The sequence below is a fragment of the Ambystoma mexicanum genome, chromosome 1q (genome assembly GCF_040938575.1).
Source record: "Ambystoma mexicanum isolate Mex_15411 chromosome 1q, UKY_AmexF1_1, whole genome shotgun sequence".
NCBI lineage: Eukaryota > Metazoa > Chordata > Amphibia > Caudata > Ambystomatidae > Ambystoma > Ambystoma mexicanum.
In genome coordinates, this window is record NC_090922.1 from 240,567,476 (window position 1) to 240,588,236 (window position 20,761).

Consider the following 20,761-nt stretch of genomic DNA (forward strand, 5'->3'; position numbering starts at 1 on the left):
GCATTCCATTTTCCTCTCCTCAGTGCTTCTTGACACCCCTCCGGAAGAGACTTGCTATTAATCCAAAGTTTAGAATACCTGCGATTCTACACATTTCGCCCAGACAAGCGTCTCAGTGAGGAATCAAAGAACTGAAGATATATCACATCCTACCTCAAGATGCAAGTTTGAGTGCAACGCAAACATACAAATTGGATGACCTCCATGTGCTAATCTATCTGAGTAACAAAGAAACTCACATATTGGTTTATTTTCAAGGACACGGATTCAAACTATTGACTGTTTGTGCATGTGCAAATGTGCTCAGTATCACACAGTCCACAGCGCATTGGGTCAAGAAATCAGGGGCCAAGCTATTTTGGTTGCTAATTACTAATGGATTCTCAAAGGATCCTTTGCCATATTTTGAAGCCATCACCAGTAATGATTTTTCAATTAACCTATATACCTCACATTGAATACATGTATTCATTCATGCATTCTTAGCTAGGTCGAGTTGCAATATAGTAGAGTTTTGCTGAATGCCTCAATGTTAAATACATGTACTCATTCATGCTGATGTTGGCAAGTAGTGCTAACTATTTGAAATGTTATGCAGCCGTTGATATTTTTTTTTATTGTGTACAGCACACAGTACATGCTTCTAGGCACACAGCAATTTATCAAACTACTCATGTTGATTTTTGCATGCAGCAGATATTTTCTGAAATATGAATGTATAAATATTCTTGTTTTTGCTACCAAAATAGGCAATCCATGTAAATATAGCTCCCAGTAAGAGTATCAAAGACTTCACAGAGGTACAAATGCTTTGATCTGTGTCAAATCGCCTTGCGGGGAAGGGGGTGTCACAGATTAGTCTTATTAAGACAAGTTGGTTCAGATGATGCGACTTTTAGCAACACAACAGTAAGAAGCTACAGATGTTTGTTGAGCAAAAAGCACACACACACTGCAAAAGTTGCTTTCAAGGGACAGGAACAGACACTGGCCTCTGATAATATATGTTCCTTGACTAAATAACACATGTTCCTGCAAAACACACACACACACTTGCCGTTTAGCTTCAGCAAAAAGCGATGAGCATCCCCTTTTTAGAAGAAAGCCAACCACAAGTGGCACCTTCCGGTCTTAGAAGGCTCATATCAAATTGAAGGGATGCTGCTTCGCTGATAAGCAGCCAAGGACAGGAAGAATGACCCCAAAATACACACAGACAGTTGAAGGTTTGTACAGACAAGTGTCGCTCTTCAGCTCTTTAGAAACTCAAATACTGTAATGGGGTTGGAAGTCGTGTAGGAGCGAATAACACGCTTTGGTTGCTCCCCAAGCAGAAGCCCCCGTTACTCTAAGGCAAACAGCCAAGAGACAAAGACAGCAACCATCTCTTAATTTTGCACATAGGTACATAATGTGTCAAACACAAAGCAAAGCACAGGGGTAGTGTCAAAACTCTACCGTTTAACGGCCCAGGTGTCGGAAATGACGCACACATTACAGGCAGACCAAGTAGCACTTTAATATAAAAAGCGCAGGCTGATGTGGTAATCAGACAAGCGCAGCAAAAGAACACAAATCCAGGAGGTGGGGGGTGCGAGGGGGGCACATCCATCACAGGTCCCCGAGCAGAGGCACGAGCAAGCCCGGTTGACAGAAGTCGTGGCCAATTCGCATGCAGCCCAGCGAGCCCTGAAAGCGCGAGTTTAAATGTAAAAGTCGAACTGTAAGCATTTTCTGAGACTAAAGGCATGCTTTATTACATTACACCACTCCCGATCATACCATAGCTTAGTATAGACCAACATAACAAACTATGTTGCTCGAGCTGGTATCTCAAAATGGTTCATTGTACTTGTTCTTTATTAAATGTAAATCATGCTTTTGGCTTATACAATAACGCTCTTCATATTTATGGCAATATGCTATTTTACAATTGCTGCTGCCATAGCAGTTGTAATGAGGAGAATTAGAGCTGGTAGGAAACAGAAGTGATATTAAATATATTAACTTGCTACCTTCAAGTGTCAGCTTCCTATTTCTCAGTAATGCTTCATAATGATGTCTCTGAGTCCAAACTAACTACACAAACATTTTCCTGGTTGCATTTTGTCAAGTATGTCAAGGGGTGCGAACACTCAAGGAAACAGTCCTTGCGCTAGACCAAGTTCCTAGAGGCACCCTTTACCATAGAATACGACTTTTGATTCTGTGCCCACTTCACACAGCCCTATTTAGGGTTTAGGGGGGGGCAGAAATCACACCCTATGGGGGAAATTAAGTCCATAGTGAACCCAGCGGAGGGAGGCTAATATTCGAGAGGGGTCAGAGCCCGGAAGAAGGGAATCCAGGAGTGAGAAGACATCATCCAACGTACATACGGAAAGGAACTTTTTTTTGTTTATTAGCTTGAAGACATCAGATCCTCTGAGGCAAGAGACTTTTTGTAGAAAAGAGACAACCACCGGAGGTCCCGATAACAGAACTGTAGTCTCGTGCTGGGAAAGCTCGAGCATGTGCTGTGCTCCGGAGCCCCGCCTTGTCCCATGCCCAAAAAGTGAGGAAGGGAGGGAGACCACCGGCTAGCACATCCCGACTTATCATTTGTGAACACTTCTTGTGAACCCTATCCCACACTCTTTTTGTATTTATCTGTAAGGATTGGCAATTGTTTTTTGTATAGGCCCTTTTATTTGAAAAGACGCCACTAGGACTGCCTTATTATTTGATGGTCGTAGCTTGCTCCCATCTTAGATTTAGATAAGGAATTTTCCCCAACCTTCCTATACGGTTTAATAAACACCCTTGAACTGTGATCAGTTGTGTCCGTCTATTCTTGATACCATGCCTTCCTTACAATATATAGCCCCTGCAGGCAGCCTACAGGAGAGGGTATCCATTATAAACTTACGCATCACCGCATTCGAGTAGACTTGAACTGGGCGGCTGGAGGTCCACAGCTCTGCCCTATGCATAAAGTCACAGTGCTCAGTATCAAAACATGGACAAGCATGCAGCCTCAAGTGTTCCACATTATCTAATTTAGAAGGTGTGTAATATAACTGATTTATATATTAGTAATGTAGCACACATAATTTGTGGCTCAGCGGAATATATCCTTAGTGAAAGCACAAATCTGCTGTACTTAGTGGAGGATTGAGTGAGTATTCCATGTATCAAACACTTTAGACTACGAAGGTACCATTTGGTCTGTATAGGTTTATACATCCTAGGTATTAAGTGTGCCGCAGGTATAGCATTAATGACCACGTTCACAGTGTCATGGGTAGGAGGTTGTTTAGGAAATGCCTGCCAACTAGATTTTCATTTGTCCATTTTGTAGAATACTGCAGATACAACTGGACATTGTGTTCATTTGGTAAGAATAGTCGCATGTGGGGAACACATCATTGACAAGCATGGTCAAACTCCAGATGTTACAGAACATTGGTGTCTGGATTGTTAACCAACTTGGGTGCCGTGACCATGTCTGTGAAGCTCGTTCTGCTCTTCACTGGCTTTCCGTGAGGGAACGTCTTGCCTTCTGGGTTATTACGATAACACACAAGTGCTTGTACAGGAGTGTTCCAGTTTACTTGAAAGATTAATTTCAAAACCCAGTCTGCGCGTATTGTGGTCTAATCATTCCAATCTTTTGGCCAATCTGTGTGTTAAAACTTGCAAGAGACTGGAATCTGGCTTTTGATTCTATAGCACCTAATCTCTGAGCAGCCTACCAGATCTTAGAGCAACACGCTTGTTGCTAATTTTTAAGAGGGGAGTAAAACTTACTTTTTAACTTAAAATATGGTTTCCGATTGGGTAGACTTCCATTTGCAAACGAGTTCTTGTACCTCCATGCGGCTAGTATGATGCTTTCGACATAGTTGTCTGTAGCAGTCATGGTTTTGTGTTTGCGTCCATTTGCCTATTGGCTGATGGGGCATTATAAATTCTTAAAATAAAATATCCCCTTACTATTACAGCCTTGTGCTAAGTGGTGTACTTGCCAGTGTCTTATAGTAAATGCAGTAGGGTGCAAATAGCATATTATTTTTATTTTATTTAAATAAATAGCATGTAGTTACCTTTAATGTCACCAATCCTTTCCCAAAACAAATGTGTAACCTGTGCAAGACTCCCAGATTTAAGTGATGTGTCCAACGGGCCAGCCGCTGCGGTATCACAGGCATACTGTACAAGCTCTTTTTTTCGGCATTCACATGCAGAATACTGTGCTCATGATCCTACAGAAAGCAAAGGTTTATTAAGATGCTAAATAATACATGTATAAACCTGGAACCACACACCTACAATCATTGTAGGGCATGGTGCTCTGTTCCTGGTTCAATCAAGTGGCTCACCTCCGAACTAACAAGGTAATACACACTAAACTTTCTTGGAAAGTGCCTTTCAGAATGGAGTGGGTATTGCCTGGAATGGGTAAGCTAATTTAGGAAATATCCCCATCTTAATGATAACTGCTCTACCAGCCGATACCAAAGGCATAATTTTCTCATGTATCCATTCTGGCACAGATATAATCAAGCATAGGTGCCTAACTGAACTCCAAGGCATAAAATAAGCAGTGTGGTGGAGCAATTTGCTATGCAATTCTGTAGGTTTGCTAATTAAATTGGCACTTGTGTAGCAAAGTTAGCTATTTAAGTTACCCTGTTCAATGAAAGCACAGCTCTCCCTGCATTCCTCTCTTGCCTTCAGAGCTCTCACCGCCCTCTTATGTTCACTGCAAGTTCAAAGGGGCTAATGGAGAGAGAATACAGCAGTAATCATCCCCTTCACTCATGTGCCAAAAGGCCTGTGTGGGAGTGCTATGCACATTTTATTTTTCAAATAACTACAAACCAGGAATAATCTGGATAGTACTGTTATTAAGCTAACTGTATCCTGTCTGCCAAAGACCAGTATGCGTTAGTTATTTTTTTTTAAAGGCTTTGAATTCCTTTTCTAAAAATGTAATAGGTTACATAAAGCATAATTACAGTATTACTACTGTAAAACACTGCAGTGTCTCCATGCTTATCTAAATCTCAGTGTCAACTAGATTTCATTTTGTTGGGGAAGATGCATCATATTGATGAGTGGACACCTTGGAACATCTACATGACCACGTGTCCAAATGCTTTGAGGGCAAACCTAGTGATGTGGCCTGCTGGTTACATACAGCTTGCAACTGGTGCTCAACCCATGAGCTGATCCCATACTCCTTGACATTCTATCTTACCATGTTGGTTTATACCTGCTACCCTGAAAGTGAGATGGCCGCAAACTACAATATTCTGCCTAGTTTGCCCAGTTCTCTGCCTGCTATGCCAATCACCCTGCTTAGTCTTTTACATTAATACACAAAGCTAACTTGATATTTACTTAAAGTAGCGATCAAGAGTTTCATCCAGTTTGTGCATCTACAGACCTACTGTACACTGTATTTGGCCTCCAGAACTCACTTTGCTCTATGATTATGACTGCATTATATATTTGCACCTGCAGTAGAGGGTTCCATGTGATAATATCGCCACAAAAATATCACCATACAAAAATGTTGCGAGATCTTTGCGCCGATATTACCCCATGGAACCTGCGGGGGACACCCCTGCAACTCCCCATCCATTTACCCCATAAATTATCCCCACCAAAAATATTGCCTATGGCCGTTCCCAACGACCATATGTACGGCAATATTTTTGGTGGGGATAATATTACCTGATACCCAGTAGAGAGCTGGCCAAACTGTTTTAAGAGCCTTTTCAATCATATCTATTTATTCGTGTCCATTCATGAAGCTAACCTTTTTACAGACACTCATCCAGGGCTCGCAAAGTATTTTCACCCACTCACATAGTTGAGTAGATTTTAAGAAAGGCCAATACCATTTGCAGGGGGTGTTGGAAACTTTCATATAAACTTTACTTTGTTTGCAGTAAATATCAAATACAAGTTACACTGTGCATGGCAGGCCTCTGGGTGGCAGCAGTGTGCCAAACTAAAGTGGGTTTGTGGTGACATGCACCATTTTACCGAAAGAATTTGCAAGGCCCGACTTATTTCACTAATGTCTTACTTCAGTGGTATACAAAACTGCTGTATTGCTGCTCATTTTATATATTGGGTGCAAGTATAGTCTGGTGGCATTAAGAACATTAGTACACAATTGCTAATCAAATGGGTTTGTTAAATCAAGAAACATTGCATTAGCAAACTCTGCTAATCAATTCCTTAAACTCCTACAACTCCCTCTGGGTACAAGCGATTTTAATTCCCAAATATGTTACACATCCAAGGACATTTTTCAGGGGTGGGTCTCCTCGCCTTAGTAGTCAATGGAGACTTGGTCCTGTTAATATTAATTACAGCCTGCTATCGGAAAGTTAACATCTCTTCAACAAGTGGCAGCAGATTTGTTTCCAGGTTACCAATATATAATGTACATATATAGAAAGCAAGCTGTCTAATTGAGAGTGTATGAGCCCCCAGTGTGCATGTCCGTCATAGCAAATTTACTAGTGACTATTGCAAGAGCAAATGGTAACGGTGAGTGCCCTTTTTGTGTGCACCTCTCCAACTTTATATATGTCTTACTTTGTCATGGTTCTTATTGAGGAGGAGGGCACTATATGACATTTGTTTTGAGTCCATCAGCTACCTGGCTAATCCGAACGTACCCAGTTACATGCCACAAGCATGTCCAAATTGAATCAAGAGTTTTTTTCTGCATCTAGAAAAGCAGCAATTATGTCAACCAGTAGTAATGTAGCCATAGTGGTAAACAGTCTGCATACATTGAGCAGGTATGAACATCGACTAATCAGGCTGTATCCAAGATAGGATCAATTTCAGAATACGGTTTGTGGTGTTTTTGCCAATATTTTATAATATATTAGCCAGCAGTTAATATGAGACACACATTATGTGGTATCCCAGCTTTCAACAAGACTAGAATCAGTGTTGTTTAGGTATGGCAGTAGAGCTCCGAGAGCATGTACCCCATTACATACCATAAGAAGAAGGATGGGCTCTAAAACCCAAATGTGTGGTGAAACTATTGAGAAATGTTCTATATAATCTTCGTATTCAATATCAATGAGATCAAAACAATACAATAAAACCCACCATTTCTGTATTCCGTTTGCATATTCTTTAACCAAAGATTTCCCGATATCCAAATACATAATTGGCAAATTAAAGTGCTTCTAAACCCAATGTAGGTTAGCGCATCAGCATTTCTGCGCTAAACTAACAGTGGACAATAAAGGCAGGAAGAGAATGTTTATTTTTTTTTTTTTAAATAACACACTAAAAAGGTACTATTTCCTCTCAAAATAAGCCTTCAAGGAAATGTCTGCTATCAACCATCCTGTGAAAAGATTTCGGAAATAGTTTGCCGACAAGGACCAATCCTGTTCACAAGGTGAAGGAAAACCTTAAGCCAGGGTCATCCATTCTAAAAGTAATCAGTATCAAATATTTACTTTTTAAGCAAACCCAAGTCCTCTGAAATGGTGCACGCTATGGATAACCTTAATCAGAATGCATTATACCCAAAATCGGTTTCAATAGCCAATAATAAATTGTTCAGACCATGTGGAGTCTCATTGTGAGCTTGTTTGTAGTCCTAAAACTATGGCTATATACCAGGACGATAACTGCTTAAAAAGTATAGATCAAGCTAAAAGACACTCGGTGTAAAAAAGCATATATTCAAGTTAGCCTTAAACTCCTCCATTCACTCCATCTTGCAAATCTCTTATTTAGTGCTAAAAAGGAATATATGTTTGCTGCATAGAAGTGCTGAGCCACATAGAAATGTTGTTGCAAAGAAATCAGCTCATTGTTAATGCAGCCTTGGATCTTGCACAGCCAGGACCAAGCGTGAAAAGATATTCTTGTCTTTCACTGTTAATTACGTGTGTCTCACAGATGCACGTTATAATGATAAGAATAATTTATGACCAGGGAAGGGTTATCCTAAGGCAGGGGTGCACAACTGATTTTGACAGAGGGCCGAAAGTACCTTACATGAGGGCTATAGTGGGCCGAAAAGTAAATGTGGGCGGGGCGGTAGGCGGGGCGTGGCAGGAGGCTTTTTAAACCCCCAATTTGTACTAAACACATGGAAAAAGAATGTTTTTGAGGGGTAACGATTTTTATTTGCATTTCAAACTTACATTTTGTACTACACATTTTCCATTGTTATAATTTATTTCTATTTAGTTATTGTATCTCGCCTGTTTAATTAACATATATATTTTATTGACCCTAGATACACTATGCCCCATGTCCCCCTCACCCCCAACCAAACACTATGCCCCATGTCCCCCTCACCCCCAACCAAACACTATGCCCCATGTCCCCCTCAACCTCAACCAAACACTATGCCCCATGTTCCCCTCACCCCCAACCAAACACTATGCCCCATGTTCCCCTCACCCCCAACCAAACACTATGCCCCATGTCCCTGACCCCCAACCAAACACTATGCCCCATGTCCCTGACCCCCAACCAAACACTATGCCCCATGTCCCCCTCACCCCCAACCAAACACTATGCCCCATGTTCCCCTCAACCTCAACCAAACACTATGCCCCATGTTCCCCTCACCCCCAAGCAAACACTATGCCCCATGTTCCCCTCACCCCCAACCAAACACTATGCCCCATGTCCCTCACCCCCAACCAAACACTATGCCCCATGGCCCCCTCACCCCCAACCAAACACTATGCCCCATTGCCCCCTCACCCCAACCAAACACTATGCCCCATGTTCCCCTCACCCCCAACCAAACACTATGCCCTATGTCCCTGACCCCCAACCAAACACTATGCCCCATGTCCCCCTCACCCCCAACCAAACACTATGCCCCATGTTCCCCTCAACCTCAACCAAACACTATGCCCCATGTTCCCCTCACCCCCAACCAAACACTATGCCCCATGTTCCCCTCACCCCCAACCAAACACTATGCCCCATGTCCCTCACCCCCAACCAAACACTATGCCCCATGGCCCCCTCACCCCCAACCAAACACTATGCCCCATTGCCCCCTCACCCCCAACCAAACACTATGCCCCATGGCCCCCTCACCCCCAACCAAACACTATGCCCCATGGCCCCATCACCCCCAACCAAACCCCCCAACTCAGCACACACACAAACATGCACCCATACAGACCCAAACCCCCACCCCCCAACTCAGCACACACACACAAACATGCACCCATACAGACCCGAACCCCCCAACTCAGCACACACACAAACATGCACCCATACAGACCCGAACCCCCCACCCCCCCCAACTCAGCACACACACAAACATGCACCCATACAGACCCGAACCCCCCACCTCCAAACCCCCACCCCAACTCAGCACACACACAAACATGCACCCATACAGACCCGAACCCCCACCCCCCAACTCAGCACACACACACAAACATGCACCCATACAGACCCGAACCCCCCACCCCCCCAACTCAGCACACACACAAACATGCACCCATACAGACCCGAACCCCCCACCTCCAAACCCCCACCCCCAACTCAGCACACACACAAACATGCACCCATACAGACCCGAACCCCCACCCCCCAACTCAGCATACAAAAAACATTCAAATCAAAACATTCATACATATCCGACACCCCCCCACCCCCGCATCTCAACATACACACAAAATACATTCAAATACAAACATTCATACACATCCGACACACCCCCCCCACCCCCGCATCTCAACATACACACAAAATACATTCAAAAACGAACATTCATACACATCCGACACACCCCCTTCCGGCATCAAGCCTTATGGACCACGCCAGCCGTAGTGCTGGCCCTCCATTGGTGCAGCACACACGCATTACGTGGCTCGTAGGAGCGACGTGATGCGTGTGTGCGCTGAGCCAATGAGGGCCAGTGTTTTCACCGGCCCGGAAGACAACAAAGACTTTCCTAATGGAGGGTGGCCGCGGGCCGCCCTCCATTAGGAAAGTCTTTGTGCCTCGCGGGCCGGTCAAAAGGGCATGGCGGGCTGCAACTGGCCCGCGGGCCGTATGTTGTGCACCCATGTCCTAAGGAAACTGTCAAACATGTCGCCAACACAGTAACCCATTGTCATGAAAACAAAAGATAATATTGGTAGGAATGTCTCCATTCAGTGAGAACAGTCCGTTGTCTTGTAAGGTCAAATAGGTAGAATGTACAGCATGAAATCACTGACAATGTAGGTTTTCGCAGAAAACCCTATATGTAGCAGGGAGCTGTAAACTATCTATGACACCACACTCACAGCAGAACGCATGTAAACCTGGGTGCATAAAAGACGTAATTTCCTTACTGTAAAGGACTCAGTTCTACACAGCGATTGTTGTGTAGAACCAAAGTCTGTTTGAAGCGAATAAACCCTTTTTGTACTCGTCTTTGTACTCGTCTCCGTGTCTGTTGGTCTTATCTTGTTTGCAGTACAGTTACCAGATTTTGGTTTTACAAAAGGTCCCTGCCATACGCAACAACTAGAAAGAAAATTCTGAACAAAACAGGAACTAAGCCACACATCTACAGGAACTCAGTCTCAGTGCTTGGGAATGGAATTTATCTTACTTGAAGGATCATGTATTGTTCAAAATATGACTAATGTACTTTCTATCATGTTTAATATTCCTCACCCAAGACTCATGACATGTTATTGGCTTGGTCAAATTTGTCGACTACTCAAGAGCTGAAATTGTTCTCCTTCATGTTTCATCATTAAGATGGGTTAATGGCAGAAAGTGGATCCTTCCTTTCCATGGGTTACAATCTGTACCCTACCAAGATGAACAGTCCCACATATTTCAATCTGTACACTATGTAACAACTTCCGAGGTAAAGATGGATAGGCGGTACTATTCTAAAGGTGAGCTACAAATTTGTCGTCAAGCCAGCATTAGAGACAAATTAACAGTGCTCTTTGTATATAAACCGCTTCATATTCCTAAACCTACCAGTCATCTGTACTACAAATCAGGCAATGCAGCCATAATATCGAGAAAAAAAAAGTGTCAAATTACAATAAATTTGAAAACTTAATGTCGTACAAAAAAAAAAAAAAGAATTCTTTTTATTTATTATTCTTTTTTTTTATTTATATATTTTTTTGGGGTTCCGCATGTAAAAAAAAAAAAGAAGGGGTGTTTGGGGGGGAACCCCCACATTTCGAATAAAAAAAGTATTAAAAAAGAAATGCGGATTTATTTTTTTCCAACATTATTTTTTCGATTTTTTGACTTTCGACATTTTTGCATTCGATTTTGTGACTATAAACCACTAGTAACTCTTTTGTGTACCATCTTTAACGAATAACGTTCTTTCTTGGAACTTGCATAGCCATTGTAACCAGTTTCATAATCGACCTATATGGGTTTGGCTTCTGAAAACACTACAGACAGTTTTGCAATCTTCTACAGGGTCTGCATGGCGGGCCCTCTGGTGAATTGCTTACTGCAGCGAGAAAGGACTTGGATGTCACTCTGCAATGGCATGATACTGCAAAAACACCAGAGCATGTCAGACTACTTTGGAAGAATTACTTTTTGTAAAAGACTTGCTCTTAGTTAATAATTACTGGAACACTGAGTATATTGAGCAAGAGATGTTTTAGATCTCATTCTGGACATGTTCTCTGCATGGCACGAGCCAACCCATGTTATTAACCCTGTTAAGGAAACAGTCTACCAACTTTTGGTCCGGAATCATACTTTCAATTAAACCCCAACTATGAAATTATGTGAGTGCAGTACTATACTGAATGATGTGTGTCCCCCCACATATATAAAGAGCTTACAAATTATATAAACAAATCGGAACTTCGATGTAACTGCGATTTTTTCAAATTAATATTTAAATCAAGCAACTCTATAACTTGATGGCCTATCTAATATCCCTCTAAAGGGCTCTGTAAAAATGTGGGCAGTTGTATCTGCCATCCAAGTCAAACAGGTTCTGGATCTTTGTATTACTCTACTGCCCTGGAGCATATCCCCAATTAGTTTCCCTGTACAAAAAGCGGAACAGACAAAATCCCTATAATTAAAGGCTGCTAACCCTTTTGGATGTGAGCAGCAAGCGATTAGCTTCCTTAATTTTGAATGAAGTAGTGGCATGGGTCCACGAAACAGGCAAATTGCAGAAGTTCCAGACACGTTTTTTGTAGGAAGATCGGCACTTCATTGAATGGGCTCATTTTTGCTGGCCTCCAGAGAGGCTTGGCAAACCAATGGCCCCACCCCTTCCCCTTCGTGTCGCAGCGTTTATCAAGCTATCTGCCACTTTTGATTAAGTGAACAGAGCAAATCTATGGAAGAAATGTACCTGCTGGAGTTTTCTGGCCGGCCTGCTTAGTATTCAGTTTCATATTCAATCCAAGAGCATCATTCAAGTTAGCTAGAATGCATTAGGACATCTGTCCTCTCTGAAAGAGGAGAGGACTAGGGCAGGGTTGTGAATTAGCCACCTATCTTTTTAACCTGTCTCGGATAAATGGGTGAAATTTGAGAAGGCGTCCTTTGTCATTTTGGACGAATTTACCATCTAAGACACTCGATTTTCAAGAAACCGAATAACTAATACACTAACCAACCTAGGCTTCTCCCACCGCATCTGTGAACCTACCTATAACAAGGGGAGAACACTTGATTGGCTAGTCGATTTAAACTGCAGCATCAATATAGAATCAAACCTTCCCTGCGCCTGGTCTGACCATCATTCGATCATCTTCCACATCAAAGCTATCGACCTTTGCGCCAGACAGGATACTGCTCCTTCAATTTGCACGAGAAACAAAAGGGACATAACGAGCGAAAAATTGCTCCCCATCATCCTACCTATTCCAAACAAGGTCTCACTGTCATGCACCGACCCCACTGTCCTAGTTGATACTTTCAACCACGCTATGCTCAAAGCGATGGATTCCATTGCCCCACTGAAAATCCAGGAAACCCAAATCACGTGCACACCTTAATTCGTGGTTCACATCACACTAGAGTGCTACGCAAAGAAAAACGAACCTCTGAAGCCCGCTGAAAAAGTCACCCCTCCGACGCCAATAAGGATAGCCTCATTTTAGCAACACTTAATTAAAAGGAGGCCATCTTCCAAGCTTAAAAAAAAAAAAAAAAAAAAAAAAAGATACCTACAATAAGCACATCTTACAAGCGGAATCCAATACCAAGGAGTTGTTCATAATATTCAAAGAACTCGAATCTCCATCAACCCCGCATGACACTTGTAGTAAAGACAGCACTGGTGTGCTAATATTAAAAAAACGCTCCTCAATAAAATATCCACACTCCAATCCAAAATCCATGTAAAAGAAAAAAAAAAAAAAAAAAAGCCTTCAGATTGACACGCAGCTCAATTTCCCTACTGGCAAAACCTTACCCATCACTGATAGCCATAAACTTTTCAGCTTCTCTCCAGTAACCATCCTAGAGGTTGAAAGCATCATCAGCAAACAAACCTAACTGTGAGGGAGACACATGCCCAGCTCCCATTATCAAGGAACCTACACAGGAGCTAGCTCCTTTTATTACTGCCTTTATAAACTCATCGTTCAACTCAGGCATTGTCCCCGACAACCTTAAGGATGCGTGGGTTAGCCCCCCCTTCTCAAAAAGCCCACCTTGGACTCAAGCATACCTACCAATTATAGGACCATCACCACCGTTCCCTTTCTGCTTAAAATTCTAGACCGAGCGGCTCATCTGCATATCCAGGACTACCTTGAATTCAATAAACTCCTTGGTCTCAGACAATCAAGCTTCCGCCCTAGGCACAGAACCCGAAACTGCCCTCATTGATTTAAAAACTCACATTGAGGACCTGAAAGACAATGGGAAGTTGACCCTGCTATTACTACTAGACTTATCGGCAGCATTTGATTTGGTTAACCACCAAATTCTCTACCGGCATCTCAAACTGGCAGCCCACTTCTCAGATAAAGCCATTAGTTGGATTAGAGCCTACCTGGATAACAGGTCCATGAGCGTCTTCTTCCCATCTGCTTCCGCTGAACCCTCACCAGTCCTGTGTGGGGTACCCCAAGGATCCTGTGTTCGCCGACACTCTACAACGTGTTCACGAAACCACTCTTCGATATTCTTGACAATCAGGGTGTATGTCCATCAGGCTTGGATGGCCCAACATGAGCTCTGTCTTAATGAGGACAGCTTCTCATCTTGGGTTCCCAACACTGACTTAAGAGATTAGATCCTTCCTTCAAATCGTTCATCATCAATGGCAACACCATCAAGGTATCCAACAATACTAAATCCATAGGCATCTACCTCGATTCTACTCTTTCGCTCTCCAGACAAACCAATGCTGTAATCTCAGCATCCGCCAACATGTGCAAATGTATCACAGCTTGCCGTCCCTTCCTTACTACTGCTAACTGCACCATCCTTGCCAGAACCCCGATTATGTCAAAACTTGATTATTGTAATGCTCTGTAAATAGGGACAAACAAACGTAATCTAAGCAAGCTAAAGGTCACCCAAACTAACGCCATATGGGCAGCTCTAAATATCGCTAGGAATCAGCACATCTCAGACACCAGACGCAGCCTTCGTTGGCTTTCAATAGCCCAAAGAGTCTCCCTCAAAACACTCGCCCTTACGCACAAATGTCTGGCCAACCAGGCTCCCATCTATCTGGCAAGCCGATTCACTCACCACACCTCAACCGGCCTCAGAGAGCTGCTCAAGCTCACTGTCTTGCCTTACCTAGATACAAATTGCAGAAAGCAAGCGGGGCGAGTTTCCCAGTCCTTGTCACTAAACTGTGAAACTCGCTGCCCAACCCACTCAGATTGGAATCTTCCTTCCACTCCTTTAAGTGCAGGGCCAAATCGTGGCTGATCGCTCAAGACTCCTAAATCTTTCACCTGCCACCTTGGCCATAATCCTCCCTGGAACAACCCTGCAGCAGTATCATTGCCTTGTCCGGCAAACACCTTGATTGTAAATACACTGTAAATATCCTGTAAGTAATTTGACTCATATTCTTTTTGACTGTATGTTCATTCTGTATATTGTCACTTGTTGTATACTATATCACTGTAACCTAAGATATGCGCCCAGATGCCTTTGGGCCAGGCGCGCTATACAAATAAAATACAAATACGAGATCGAGTTAATGAAACTGAGAACAAGAATACTTTGTCGCAGATGATAGGAATCAATGTAAAGAGTGTGGTTGTGTCTAATGCGGGCAGCAGTTACATATCTGAATAGAATGATGGAACGGAAAGGACATTATGAAAGGCTGTTGGTGTAGTGTGAAGGAAGACTTGATTTTAACGTTATACTTTCTTTTTTTTAACTTTATCTGATAGCATGCATTTGATTATTTTCTTTGTTTTTAACTTCTGTTAATGACTACGATATGTTTTATTCTGTCTCAGATTGATTGTACACGAGTGCAATGTGAATACATTTTTCAAGTCACAACACAACTGGCACCCAGAAACAAAAAGAAAAAAAAAATAGTAATAGTAGTCTTCACCTCTGTCATATGATGCAAGGTGTATCATAAGTTTCTAGCCTGAAAAGCATGAAATACAAAACAAAGTTGGAGGGCATGCACTCTCTGATGATACTTTAAGTGGAGTTTTGCACAGCGCCAACTGACAAAAGATGAGCAGACCCGTTGACAGTACACTGTGCCTTGTAAAATGACAACGAAGGGTTAGAGAGAATGGATGCACCAGGGCACAACCAGAAGTACATTTGAGGATTGTAGTGCAGTTGTGACCCAAAGCACATCAGGACTTGTAAAATGACAGCCAGGGACAACGAGACAAGAGCCTCCTTTTCAGTGAGCCACCACTTCAGCAACAGGGTTGGAAACAAAAACCTCCACTCAAGTGCCTTCCACAGAAGCATCTTAGTAGGACCAACATTATGTGACGTCATGTCATTGTGGTCACAGCAAAGTTATAAGTAATCACGCCCCTTCCTTTAGCACACCATCCAAGGAAATGACATGCCAAGCTAGTCGCTGACGTCACCCAATCACTTGACGTCACTCACCTGGTGCAGTGCGCTGATCCCGTCAATATTGGTGCTGTTTTGAAGGCCGGTCCCGCCCCCCCGCCGTAGCATAGCATCAGCTTCCTCCAGATCCCCCCCGGCGCAGGCCGCAAGGAACTCGGCGGCGCCATCAAATCGCACAGCACGGGCTTGCCCGCGGGGATCAGCCGCCTCCTGGTTGGTACAAGACGCCACCCAGTGCCGCAGCTGTTCCTGCCGCCGTTCCTTTGCCTGCGCCGCTGCCCTCTCCGCCATACTTTGCCTGGCGCAGCCCCGCCCCTCCCCAACCCTTTTCCGTCTTTTTTTTCGTCTACTTTCTGAGCTGCGTGAGGACGTTGCACGCCACCGCACGTCGTCTTCGGTAGTCAACTCATGCTGGACCTGTAGTTCAGTCTTACCCGGTTTACAATGTTAAAGTGTCACGCCATTACGCACGGTGCGTGGCAGACGTTTTGAACAATAACAGTGCCCTACAGCTATATTGTGTAGATAAGCACATTGCCGTAAACAGAAGTAGTAACACAGTTCTATTAATTATTAGAATTTAATTGGGTGTATTAGACACCAATAGAGCTTCGCGCACTGATTAGTATTTTGATAATTTACTTGTAATCCTCATTTCTCCTAGTCCTACTCTTCCTCGTGACAGTTCTTACTTTTGCGAACCGGCATCCATTGACAGCAATATCCAATTAAATGTGCCGCTTGTCCATGAGCAGGTATAATACCTTCCTGCATCTGTGTGGTGTGTCCCTCCTATGTGTATTGCTCTTTTGCATATATTCCAACATTCTGCATCATTTTGGAGGGAGATTGTCTCAGAAATCCATACATGCCAACATTCAGGCGCACCTAAAAGGGAGTTTTGAGAGAGAAAATCGGGAGACGTAGTTTTTCTCATAGAAATGTATTGGTGCTGGAATCAACTTAGGTGCGAGAACATGAGAAAAAAGCAATATTTCTCACTGAAAAATCGTGAGTCTCCCGCCTAAATCGGGAGGGTTGGAATGTATGGAAATCGGGAGAACCAAATTCTTCCATTGGATTGCATTGGGGTTGCCATTATTTTAGGAGGTGTTGGAGGTGACTGGCGCCCCCCGCGCGCATTGCTGCAAGCCCCGGCACCAAGGACTGAGACACACACGTCTGTCTTGGTTCGGGCTTCCCGGTCGCTCTGACGCGGCCGGGAAATGCCCCGTTTATTTGTACTGCACGCGACGGCGTGCAATGTCACGCCGTCGCGTGCGCGCCCGTCATCGGGCAGCGCCACACTCCTCCTTTTTCGGAGAGAACCAACAATCACAATTCAACTATACACTGCAAATCAAACAACACTGCAATTAGACTAATTCACAAACCCCGATGCCATGAACACCCCTTTATTAGCATCCACCCTGTCCCAGCACGTAATCGGTGAGGCGAGCAGGTTTCCCTCACCCAGCCCTCTGGGGGTACCTCCGGCTCGCCTCCGGCACGGGTGATCTGTCCACCGACGGGCCCCGGGCTGGGGACTCCGGCATGCAGAGTTGGTCTCCCTCGTCCTCCAGGTCTCCTCCAAGGTCCGGATCAGGCGGAGGGTCAGTTCTGGGATCCCTAAGCTTTTTGAAGAAGCTTACATTGCGAGTTACTTCCGACCGGCCATCTGACACTGTTACCATGGATCCCCTGACCGCCACGACGTCTAGTGGCTCTGGCTCGTACGGCAGGGAGAGCTTCCCATGCGGATGTCGATTGCGAAAGAGGACCTCATCGCCCGGCTCCAGCTGTTGTGGGTAGAGCCCCCTCTGCACGTTCTCTGGCTCAATTCTCACTCGCCGGTCCGTTTCGACTCGTTGGTCATTGATTACCGCAGGCTCTCGTATTCTGACCTCTGGCAACAACCCTCGAGGACACCTCCTGAACATCGCCTCCGCTGGGGCCACCCCCGTGGACGCATGGGGCGTGGTGCGGTATACCCTCAAGAATTGGTAAAGGGCTCTCTGTAGGGACTGCCCCAGTCCTTGGGCGATCTTAAAGGTCTTATTGAGAGTCCTCATCAAACGCTCTGCTTCCCCATTTGCTCGAGGCCAGAGAGGCGTGATCTTCCGGTGCACCACCCCACAGCTCACCATTAGTTCTGCAAACCGTTCACCCTGGAATGGCGCACCATTGTCCGAGCACAGCATGTGCAGAAAACCATGAGCCGCAAACAACTTCTCCACAGCCACAACCACGTGCTCAAACGCCACGAACTCCACCTCGGTGTACCTGGAGTACTCGTCAACTAAGACCAGGAAGTGGGTGCCCATGGTGGTGGACCCGAAGTCGGCATGAACCACCTCCCATGGAAGGGTTCCCCTCGGCATTACCTCGATGACTGGCTCCCGCTGTACAGGCGATGCTGCCTGGCACCAGACACAAGCCGCCACAAAGTCATCCACCTTGCGTTCCAGCTCGGGGAACCACACTTTCATCCAGAGGCGGGCCTTGGTCTTGGCGGCCCCTTGATGACCCCGGTGCGCCAGTGCAATCACCTCGCCCACCTTTGACTGGGGAACTACAATCCGATCACCCCGAAGCAACAGGCCGGATGTGGAGAAGGATAGTTCTTCGCAGACCTTCCATAGTTGCTCCAACCCAGTCCGGGCCTCCTGAGTGCGCCCAGCCAGGGCCTCGAGCGCTGACTTCTAGGATCCTTGCTACATGGACTGCCTCAGCACCTTGAAACACTCATCCTGTGCCGCCGCAGCCTCCAGCTCCTGAAGAGGCATGGCATTCGGCGTGGCTGCTTCCACCACGACTCGGACATGCTCCTCGGCTTCTTCTTCACAGGCGTCTCGGTCCCCTCCTCCAGGCGCCCCGGGGTGTCTGGAGAGGTAGTCAGCCGCGTTATTTGCCCCCGGTCGGTACACCAGAGTCACCCCATACTCCAAAAGAGCCAGCATCCACCTTTCAATGCGTGCTGGCGGCTTGGATGACGACCCTGCTAGGATGGGCAGCAGTGGCTTGTGGTCAGTTACCACCATCACTGGGCGTCCGAATACATATAGCCGGAAGTGGCGGCATCCCCACAGCACTGCCAGCGCCTCGCGCTCAATCTGCGAGTACCGTTGTTCGGCGTCCGACAGTGCTTTGCTGGCATACGCAACTGGCCGGACAGCGCCGTCACGGTCAATCTGTGTCAATACAGCACCCAGGCCAAATGGGCTGGCGTCTACGATGATCTCTGACGGTAATGCAGGATGAAAGAACGACATAGTGTCCTCGGCTGTGAGGGCACTTCTAATGTCATCAAAAGCCGCCTGCTCCAGTGGGCCCCAATTCCAGATGGTGTCTTTTCTTGTCAGGGCCCTGAGAGGCTCAGACCTGGATGCCAAGTTCTTGATGAACCGCCCACAGTAAGTGACCATGCCCAAGAAGCTTCGCACCTCCGATACTGACTCCGGTGGTTGTGCCTTCTGTATGTCCAGTACCTTCTTGGGGTCAGGAGACACCCCCCCCTCCTTGAACACAAACCCAAAGAACTCCAGGGAGGGGCGCAGAAACTCGCACTTCTCCTTATGGAGGGTGAGTCCCAACGACCGCAGCCTCTCGAATGTCCTTGCCAACCGCCTCAGATGGTCCACCTCCATCCTCGCAAACACCAGAATGTCATTGCTTATGTTCAAGACGCCCTCGAGGTCAGCTAGGGCACCCCGAATGATATTCTGAAATACTTCAGCCGCCGAGGACACCCCAAAACTCAACCTCTTATAGCGATACAATCCCCGGTGTGTAGTGAATGTGGTAATGTACCTTGACTCGGGGTGGAGGACAACCTGGTGATAGCCAGCCCGGAGGTCGAGTTTCGAGAAGAACCGAGCGCCCTGCACCTCCGCAATGATGTCATCCAGCGTCGGGGTGAGGTGCCTCTCCCTCTTGATGGCCTTGTTGGGGATCCTCATGTCCACACAGATCCTGACTGTGCCCGGCTGTTTAAGTTTCCTTGCCACCACTATAGGGGACACCCAGGGAGTCGGGCCCTCCACCTTTTCTATGATGTCGAGATCGACGAGGCTGTCCAGTTCTTTGTCGACCTGCTCACGGAGGTGGAATGGTACCCTCCGATGTTTCAGGGCTACCGGCTGTACCGACTCGTCGATGTGCAGCAGCACCGGCTCCCCGGCCATCCACCCGATCCCCTTGAACAGAGCCTCATGCTTCTCCAGTAAGTCATTGATGTCTTCCAGGTAGACGGAGTACGTGAAGCTGACGATGCCGAGAGCTTCTGCCGCTGCACAACTTAGCAAAGTATTCGTACTCACTGGGGTCACGTAGAAGCGTGCTGTGATGTGAGAGCCATCGTGTTCTACTTTTGATACGAATGCCCTGTCGAGAGGGATGGGCTCCACACCACCGAATGCAAAGATGCGGGCCTTGGGTGTGACCAGCCTGGGCGGCTGATCCATGGCATTGTAATGTTCACGGGCCATGACGTTTACCGACGCCCCTGTGTCCACGAGGACCGGGACTGGAGACTGGTTCACTTCAACCACGCACCTTGGCTGTCGTCAGTTCCTGCTTCTGAGAACCCCCACACTTGAGACAAAGAATATGTTCTCTTCGTCTTCTTCCTCCGCCTCTTCCACCTGGGCCTCCTCCTCGCTCTGGTCCACTTGAGCGACGTTGGACGGCCGACCTTGGCGAGTGGAACTAGCTC

General features: G+C 45.7%; 1 protein-coding gene across 1 annotated transcript in view; it reads right to left on the minus strand.

Moving 5' to 3' along the window:
- Positions 1-16,373, minus strand: part of PPP1R12C (protein phosphatase 1 regulatory subunit 12C) — a 1,339,157-nt gene extending 1,322,784 nt beyond the window's left edge. Inside the window, exon 1 of the mRNA XM_069638043.1 lies at positions 16,084-16,373. Coding sequence (XP_069494144.1) covers positions 16,084-16,338 — 255 coding nt within the window. The 5' untranslated portion in view covers positions 16,339-16,373. The remainder of the gene's footprint in view (positions 1-16,083) is intronic.
- Positions 16,374-20,761: the final 4,388 nt, after the last annotated feature.